The sequence below is a fragment of the Chionomys nivalis genome, chromosome 1 (assembly GCF_950005125.1).
Source record: "Chionomys nivalis chromosome 1, mChiNiv1.1, whole genome shotgun sequence".
In the NCBI taxonomy this organism is placed as follows: domain Eukaryota; kingdom Metazoa; phylum Chordata; class Mammalia; order Rodentia; family Cricetidae; genus Chionomys; species Chionomys nivalis.
The window spans coordinates 28855494-28865256 of record NC_080086.1 but is presented as its reverse complement, the minus strand read 5'-3'; the positions used below and the strand labels follow the sequence as shown (position 1 = coordinate 28865256).

The 9763-nt window shown below is 46.4% G+C and overlaps 1 protein-coding gene and 1 pseudogene across 1 annotated transcript; one reads left to right on the top strand and one right to left on the bottom strand.

Annotated features, from left to right (window-relative positions):
• Window positions 1-261: 261 nt before the first annotated feature.
• On the bottom strand, window positions 262-360 carry LOC130889537 (U6 spliceosomal RNA; annotated as a pseudogene).
• Window positions 361-7322: 6962 nt separating this feature from the next.
• LOC130884845 (60S ribosomal protein L36-like) lies at window positions 7323-7666 on the top strand. The gene has a single exon (XM_057786089.1). It carries the CDS (start codon window positions 7349-7351, stop codon window positions 7664-7666), a length of 318 nt encoding a protein of 105 aa, XP_057642072.1. The 5' UTR covers window positions 7323-7348.
• Window positions 7667-9763: the final 2097 nt, after the last annotated feature.

Here is a 9763-nt window from a genome sequence, read left to right as displayed (position 1 = left end):
CAGGTGCACCGCGATCCCTAGCTTCTTCCGTGGGCACTGCTGTGTATTGAACTGAAGTCCTCATGCTTGACCAGCCACAACTCTCCCAAGGGAGCCAGCTCCCCAGCTCATCCAAATTCCTTCCTTCCTTCCTCGACAGAGTTTCATCATGTAGCTTTTGCCGTCCTGGAACTCCATATGTAGACCAAGCTGGTCTTCAACTTAAAGATCTTCGTGCCTCTGCCTCCTGAACGCTGGGATCAAGGGCACGTGCTACCACCCACAACCAGATTTCCTTAAGTGTCATCCTTGCCCAGGGGCCACGCTAATTTTCTCTGTATCATTCTAATTTTAGTATGTGCACTGCTGAAGGGAGAGTGCCATGCTGCTCTGATGTGAGAGAAAACCAAGCCCCCTCTGTGGAATAGGCCCTCTGGCTTAAGACTTCTGTTTCTAGGAAAGCCAGGCCCGTTGTGAACGATACACACCCGTCCTAAAGCTATTAAGGGCCTGAAACGCAGTGTTTGGGAGCAGAATTTTGGTAAGTGTTCCTGGTGAAAGGCCAGACAGCGAATATTTTAGGCTCTGAGAGCCCTGCAGTTTCTGTTACAACCACTTGACACTTGTCATCTTGCACAAGGGACCATGAAACTGTGTAAATAAAGGAGCGTGGCTGGGCTCCAGCAAAACGTTATGTATACACACTGAAATTGGGGATTACTATAATTTTCACATGTCATGAAATACTATTCTGCTTTTAAACAAAAACATCCTTAGCTCGCAGACCACACGGAACCAGGATTTGGCCACGAGTCTGCTAAGCAACGTTACATAGACTACAGCCCCTACGGATCAACCTCAACCGAGGACTGAGCAACGGAGCCTTCGCTGTTCACTTGTTTGTTTGTGTGCTTCTTTTTTGTTTTCTTTCTCTTTGCCTTTTTCTTTCTACCCTTCCATGCCACCCACCCCTCCCATCACTTTTTCTTCTGTGGTGCTGGAGACTGAGCCCAGGGCCTTGCATCTGACAAGCAAACGCATTTAGCTACGTTACCAGCTCTTTTGATTTATTGAGACAGGGTCTCACTCAATTGCCTGGGCTAGCCTATAGTTCATTCTGTGTGCTGGACTGGCCTTGAACTTCTGAACCTCCTACCTCAGCCTTGAACCTTTGACTCTCCTGCCTCAGCCTCCTCAGTAGCTTTGATTACAGACCTGTTTTGCTAGGCCCTATTGCTCTATGTTACAAAAGTGTCTTAGATGTCTACACTGTAAGGCCTCTAACTTTTAAATCACATCAAAATTTCCACATCTAAATGAAGGTTGCTTTCCCACCGATGCCCTTGAGAAGTAGCAGACTCAATGCCTCTCCCCGTCACTATCATACACGGCTTCATGTGTGTATTGAAGATCAGTTCTCAGTTTTGCAATGCTGGGATGCGACCCAGAACCTTTCACAGGTTAGTCAAGTACTCCACTGCTGAGCCGCTTCCCCTGTTCCTGTTTGCTTAAAACAAACAAATAACTGCCCCCCCCCCCACCAAACCAGAGCCATAAACAATCATCTGTTTCAAATCGAGTTTTTGTAAGGCCAATCACTATGGGCCTCTAGCTGGTAGAGTATGGCTGAGAGAGGTAGCCCGGGGCAATATGGGCAGACAATGAATCTTAACCACGTTAGCACAGATGGCACTGGCGGTGGGAGAAGCTGGTGGGAACAATGAGGTGGTGGTTGTGGCTCAATGGAAAGGCTGAGGATGAAGACTTTACCCTGGGATGTGGAGGAATAGAGAGCTTGAGGCTTCCTTCCTCCCTTCCGCTCCCTTCTTTCTCTTCTCTTCTCTTCTCTTCTCTTCTCTTCTCTTCTCTTCTCTTCTCTTCTCTTCTCTTCTCTTCTCTTCTCTCCTCTCCTCTCCTCTCCTCTCCTCTCCTCTCCTCTCCTCTCCTCTCCTCTCCTCTCCTCCTCCTTCTCCTCCTCCTCCTCTCTCTCTCTCTCTCTCTCTCTCTCTCTCTCTCTCTCTCTCTCTCTCTCTCTCTTTCTTTTGAGACGGGGTTTCTCTGTGTATATTTGAAGCCTGTCCTGGAACTCACTCAGTAGACCAGGCTAGCCTTGAACTCACAGAGATCCGCCTGCCTCTGCCTTCCAAGTTCTGTGATTAAAGGCGTGAGCCACCACCGCCTGGCCTCCCAACTTGCTCGTGCTGGTAAGATCTCTACCATTGAATTACATCCCCAAACCACAAGGGTCGATTTTTAAAAGTTACAGATTGTGAGGTTTGATGTTAGTAGATAACTTCCCCTCTGAGAAACACACACATTAATGAGAAAACAGGAAGATGGAGTTCAAGAGTTGATACTGGAGACAGGATCTGTAATCAATTCCAGAGCCAATGATTGTTTCTGGGTGGTGGTGGTGTTAATGTTTGCATCTAACATATTTTACACAACTTATTTGGTTAAAATGCTTATTGTTCTTTCGGGAATCGTGATAGTTTGTACATACTTGTTTTGTGTTTTGGCATAGGGGAGGGTTGTTGTTCCAGACCGTTCAGAGCAACTTGTAGATTGGTTGTGGTGAAGCTCAGCAATCGGAAGGTAGAGGAAGGATGGAGATTGAGAGTCCAAGCTGGGCTGTATACAACAAGTCCCTGCCTCAAAAAATCAAACCAGGGGCTGGAGAGATAATTCACTGGTTAAGATCAAGCATTGCTCTTCCGGAGGACCTGAGTTCAACTCCCAGCTCCCACCCGATGGCTCACAACCATCTATAGTGGGACCCGATGCCCTCTTCTGTCATGCAGATGTACATGTAGAGTACTTATACGTAAAACATATATAAATAAATCTCAAAAAAAAAAAAAAAACAAAAACTCCATGAAACTGCCCTCATGTTGGAACATCGTGTTTGCAGAGACCTAAATGCATTGCTGGGTCAGAGTCACTCAAATTTGGCTCCAGAACCAACTATCTCTTATTCCCTTTGAGGAGAAAGCTGAGCTTTTGTCTTGATACAACCAACCGACCGACCAACTGACCGACCAACCAACCAACCGACTAACAAACCAGCCAACCAAACAGAAACATATGCGTGGAAGACAGAGGATGCTGTGGGTGTGAACAGAGGATGCTGTGGGCGTGAACAGAGGATGCTGTGGGCGTGAACAGAGGATGCTGTGGGTGTGAATATTTCAGGGTGGGGGGAAAGTGGTTTACTGTATTCCTCGAGAAAGAGTGCTCTGATGTTGGCTTTTCTTCCTTGGGCCCCCTGTGGACCCAGGGCTTCTTGTATGTTGGATAAGCATTGTCCCACAGAGCCACACTATGTGACAGTCTTTAGTCACACCCAGGAGAATCATTTCGCTTCAAATATGGTAAGAACTGAGAGGCTGCTCTCTGTCTCAGTCTTTCCCTCACTCTCTTCCCTGAGTCAGCTGTGCAGAGATTTGGTCATGTGACACAGAAAGACTGTGATTATGCCAAGAAGAGCATGGAGGAACGGAGGCCAAGGACGGGACCAAAGCCTGCAGCCAGGACCCCCGTCCCCAGATGTGGACAAAGGACAGTAGATTCTACTTATTGTCCTGTTCCCCAGCACAGTGGCCATCCCTCCCCTTGGGGTGCTTCCCCACCCTCCTACTCTCCTGACGCCCAGGAGCCAGACCATACACCGTGGAAACAATCTGTTCTTCCTTCTCAGGGAGACTGCCAGTTATCTCTCAGATGGGCACAGCCAGGGGAGTTCAGGATTTGGGGTACAGGACGGGGATGGAAAGAGGGCCTCTTCAAGGGAAGTTCAACCAGGTGTGCATGCTGAACACAGGGGCCAGCACAGTTTGAGGACCCTCGGGCTGGCTTGGTTCAGGTTGAATCCTTTCCTACAGGCTGGTTCCTATTTCTCTACAAAATATTCTTCCTGACTGAGAGCAGCAGTTGCTTACAGAGGGGACCAGCTCTTGGTGGAGGCAGGAGGATCAGGAGTTCAAGGTTATCCTGGGATACATAGTTAAAGGCCAGCCTGGTCCCCGTGAGGAAAAAAAAAAAAACCAAAAACCCACTATGAAGTGTTATTATATAAATTAAATGACAGGTGTTGTCTTAGTCAGGGTTCCCATTGCCATGGTAAGAAAGGGTTTATTTAACTTTTATATCCGGAATCACAGCCTATTGAGTGAAGCCAGGGCTGGGGCTGAAGCAGGGGCCAATGGAGGCATGCTGCTTACAGGCTTGCTCGGCCTGCTTTCTCCTACAACCCAGGACCACCTGCCCACGGTAGTACCTCCCAAGTGAGCTGGGTCCTCCCACTTCACCATTAATCAAGAAATTCCCCCAAGTCTTCTTCCCTACAATCCAGTCTAATGGAGGCAGATGATCAATTAAGACCCTCTTCAGATATGTCTAGGTTTGTGTTAAGCTGACAGAAATCAATCAGTACAGATGTCACACATCAATGACTATTTTTAAAGAGGCAGGATTGCGTGTCTTTCTGTAAGATACCCATTTTCTATCCATACTACCTGTCAGAGGTCGTGCTAGTCAGTGTATCTTGTTATTTGCCGTGGTGGGAAGATGAAGCACAGTACCTGAAAAGTCCTGAGTGAGCACTCTACAGTTGAACCACACCCCAGGCATGACAATTCCAAAAGCCACTTTTCTGAGGGACAAACTTTGTGATGTGTGTGTGTGTGTAGGTTAGAGGACAACCTTTGTCCTTCTACTTTTGTTTGAGTCGGGCAAAGCTAACTGGCCCCAGAATACCAAGGGTACGCTTATTGCCATTCCCTGTGCTGTCATTGCTACCAAGTGTCTACCTCTGGAACTCACTATGGTAGTTCCTCTCAAACTCACAGAATCCCCCTGCTTCTGCCTCCCGGGTACTGGGATTAATTGTGTGTGTCACATGCCTAGTTTGGGGCTGACAGTAACCTGGAGATTGAATTAGGCTCTTTTGCTTGCAAAGAAGCAGCAATCTCCCCAGTTTTGTTCTGTTTTAGAGGTGAGAAAGTGAACAAATGTCAACATTTGACATTTTGTTTAGGGTCTTTTGTAGTCCAGGCTGGCCTTGAACTCATTATGTAGCTGAGGATGGACTTGAACTCCTGATCCTTCTGCCTCCACTTCCCAAGACGGGCAACATTATGCTAGCTTTCAAAATCATTTGTATGCCCTGTTTTTATAGTCAAATTTATTCATAATCACTCAACTCTTACTATGTATTTATTTTGCAAAGCAAATCTCCCAATTATGTTAGTTCTACAGCTGAGCTACACCCTTGACCCCTGAACTCACACACACAACACACACATACACACACATGCACACATGCATGTACGTGCACATTCACATGCACAGTTAAAAAGTAATTTTTAAAAACGAACAAACTGAATTGGTTGGTGGTGGCTCATGCCTTTAATCCCAGCACTTGGAAGGCAGAGGCAGGAGAATCCCTGTTTCGAGACCAGCCTGGTCCACAGAGCAAATTCCAAGTCAGGCTACACAGAAAAATCATGTCTTGAAAAACCAATCAACCAACCAACCAAACAAACAAACAAAAACCCCAAAAGAACAAACTGGACAGAAGGTATACCTCAGTTGCATTTAGGAAGGTTTGCAATCGGGTCATCGTCAGATAAACATTCCTACAATGAGAAAATGTATTTATTCAAGGGTCCTAAGGGACCAAGACTTCACAACACTTTGCAACAGGGCTTCCTCCCTATTTCCCAGGGATAGAACACTTGTCTAGCAAGTGTGAGACCCTAGGTTCAATTCCTAGCATTATAAACGAAGCAATACCCCCAGTTCTTTGAAATAAAGAACCTTTATTTCAGAGGGACTAATTGAGAAGATGTGAGTGGGAGGGGGCAAGAGAAGGTATGGGGTGTGTGAATGTGATCCAAATTTATTATGTACTTGTATGGAAACATCATGATGAAATTCATCATGTATAATTGAAATATGCTAATAAAAATAAAAGACTGAAAAGAACCTTTATTTTACATGGTACTAATAACAACGTATCTCTTATTCTGTCTTTGCTCTGTTGGTCACATTTTACATTGATTTTATTAAAGAAACTGTGTGTGTGTGTGTGGTTGAACTGTAAATAAAACTCCTGAGGATAAAACACTCAGGAGGCAGAGGCAGGCGGATCTCTGTAAGTTTGAGGTCAGCCTGGTCAACAGAGTGAGTTCCAGGACAACCAGGGCTGTTACACAGAGAAACCCTGTGTCAAAACAACAACAACAAACAACAAACAAACAAGCCTTCTGAGGATAAACAAGGAACTTTTCCTTCAGGACTTCAGAGTGTAATAAACATAGATCTCAGATCTCTACTGTGTGGTAGTGAGTACATTTAGGAGTCCGGGAGCCCCATGACTGAGAAGGCTGCCAAGTTCAGCAGCCTCTTCCTGGGGTCCCTCACTTCAGACCGGCACCCCCAGTCCTCTTGCTCCCATCATGTGTTTCCACCAATGAAAGGGAATGAGGGCAAATGCTTGCAATCCAGAACGTCTAACTTGTCCTTCAACCCCTTTGTGGACATGAGTCATGGCGATGATCCACTTCCTGCTGGCTCTAAGGAGTCAACAGTGAAATGGCAGCAAGACCCGCCTCTGCCCAAGGGACAGCTGATGGTCGTGACACAAAGCCACCAGCGAAGGTGTGTAAGAAGTCTGCCTGCCGCGTGTCTTGACAGCAGGAACAAGAGAACAGGAAGCAGGGATGAGGCCATAAAACCATCAAAGCCCACCCCCCTCACAGTACTTCCAACTAAAGTTTCCATAAGTTCCAGAACACAACCAACTAGGCACCAAGAACCAGTGGGAGACATTTTTCATTCAAACTACCATAAATAGATACATATTAATTAGCTTTTCTCCATACTTTTTGAAACAAATTTTGAAATAAAGAAATTTATGCAAACAAGTTTGACCTGATATCAACAAATTAACTGGTATATGTTTACCTCCTGTAAGAGATGTAAGTGCTGAAGACCACGCACAATGCAGGAATGAAAGCCATGTGTGACTCCGTTAACCGCCCCTGGAGGACAGAGTCTCGGTCACTGCTTACTGCCGTGCCGGTCGCTGCTCTTGACACGTGCCTTTAGAAGCTTGTGCTCCTGGAACACCTCAGATCTCTTTGTTTTAGAAGTGATTGACAGTTTCTAGTTGCTGTAATACCACTTTGAATTTCAAAGTACAAACTTTTCTTAAAAAAGAAAAATAAAAGTGATGAGGCAAGCATCCTGTGTGTACTGGATGACTTACTTAGTCCTCTCTCTAATAGCTGTCACCTTAACAAGCCTCCAGTCACGCATCTTAAGAGACGTGATGGCCTGTCGCGGCCGCCATCGGAGAGGAGCAGCCATGGCCCTGCGCTACCCCATGGCCGTGGGCCTCAACAAGGGCCACAAGGTGACGAAGAACGTAAGCCAGCCGAGGCACAGCCGGCGGCGCGGGCGCCTCACAAAGCACACCAAGTTCGTGCGGGACATGATCCGGGAGGTGTGCGGCTTCGCGCCCTACGAGCGGCGCGCCATGGAGCTGCTCAAGGTGTCCAAGGACAAGCGCGCGCTCAAGTTCATCAAGAAGCGGGTGGGCACGCACATAAGCGCCAAGAGGAAGCGGGAGGAGCTGAGCAACGTGCTGGCTGCCATGAGGAAGGCGGCGGCCAAGAAGGACTGATCCCCTCCCCGTTCTCAATAAACATTGCTGTGGCGCAAAAAAAAAAAAAAAAAAAAAAAAAAAAAAAGAGACGTGATGGAGAAGTTATCAGCTGGTATTTTCAGACCGCTACTTGATGAACCCATTCCACTGTACGAGGCAAAAGCTTCCATGGAAGTTGTTCAGAAAAGTCAAGAAATAAAACAGCAAGTTGTTCAATTTTAATTTTCTTTCTCAGAACTCAGTTGGATGCACCCATACCAGTTTACGAAGCCAGTTTTCTTTGGAAATTGTTGAGAAAAATCAAGGAAGATCAAACAAGTTTTTCTATTTTTAAGCCTGTTTTCCTACCATAATAAGATGTTTGGTTATTTGACATATTTGATAAATACTTGCAAAATTAATGTGCAAACAATCCAGGTCTTTTTTAACATCTGAAAGGGATGCACCAAAAACCTTTGTTATTGTAGCTATACATTTACCTCTGCTATGAAATTCTTTCCATAAAGAAAACTGCTTTCAGCAAAAAAAAAAAAAAAAAAAAAAAAAAAAAAAAAAAAACGAAAAAAGAAGTCTGCGTGCCATGAGACTGTCCCTGAGCAGCCAACAAATAGAGACATTCAGTCCGGCCACAGGCTGCCCAGCCTGGTCTTACCATGCTAGCTCCTGTAGAGCTTGGACTGACGAAGAACCACCATGAAGGCTCATGGTTTCTGAGGGCTGGTGGCTCTCGGAAACCTGAGAGTGTTTCTTGCAATTCCCTTTTGTCTTGTCACAAGCTGAAAAACAAGTCAAAAACTTCACAGCTTGAATAACTGAACCATTTGGGATTCACTTTCAATGTGGGACTAGTGTAACTCCTTCGTGCAATGAACTATAAAGAGCCAAAAAAAAAAAAAAAAAAAAAGGACAGCACAAATTGGACTTAGCAAGTTTAAAAAAGAAAAGAAAAGGAAGGTATGAAGTTGGGTGAGTAGGGAGGTGGGGTGGATTTGGGAGGGGCTGGTGGAGAGAACGAATATTATCAAATACATCGGTATGAAATTCTCAAATAATAAAAAAATGTTATTTTAAAAAAGAAAAAGACTTAGAAATCAAGGGTTAGATCAGATCCAGGAGTGCCCAGGAACACAGTTCCTTCTGCAGGGACCCCAAAGCTAGAGTAGTTCTGGCTGGCTGGGGGTGCACATGCGCATGTGTGCACGCATGTACACACACACACACACACACACACACACACACACACGGCTCTGTGGGTGGCTCAGCAGGCCAGGCAAAGCTCGCTGCAGCTGTTAGCTGGCTGCCTCTCACTCATCTTTCTCAAAGACCCAATTTTTATCTGTCCTGGTCTCCCTTTAGCAGACGTCCCTTCTAGCCCCCCTCACATCCAAGTCAGTCATCAGTTCACGTTCAGTTCAGGGCTTTGTAAACCCCTCCTGCTGCTTACCGGGCCTGGCTACTCTGGTGGACCTGTCAGAAGACTTCGTCTTGGGCAGACAACGGTGCTGGAGAAGAGGAAAGTGACAAGGTGTGGCTGTACACAGGAGGCCTGGGCACTGTCCTTATCCCAGGGTACATCCAGGAAAGCCTCCCGATGCCGCAGCAATGGCAGCAGCTCCCTTCATCTCTCCTTTTCCTGCTTTCTGAGACGCTTTTCAGAGGGCGTGGGATTGGAGACTTACAGTGCCTTTGAGCCCCCTTTCTCTTAGGCTCTCATACGCTTCTCTAAAGAGTTACAACCCCAGCCTGGCGGTGGTGGTGCACGCCTTTAATCCCGCACTTGGGAGGCAGAGGCAGGTGAATCTCAGTGAGGTCAAGGCCAACCTGGTCTACAAACTGAGTTCCAGGACAGGCAGGAATGTTACCCAGAGAAAACCTGTCTCAAAAAAATGAGAGAGAGAGAGAGAGTCACAGTCCCAATTCATCTCACTTCCAAGTGATCTGACAGTCCAGCAAAGACAGAGGACATCCTGAGATCCCACCCCACCACTGGAGTTTGGGTTCTGAAGTGTCCTGGACTGGAATGAAGCTTTTGGGAGCTGAATCCAGGAGACTAACCCAGAGCCTGGAGACTTGGGCTTCATAGTAGATGGAACAAGGGACAGTTTGCCTTCCAAG

Coding starts and splice junctions, on each gene's coding strand:
- LOC130884845 (XM_057786089.1), top strand. CDS start 7,349: ATGGCCCTGCGCTACCCCATGGCCGTGGGCCTCAACAAGGGCCACAAG.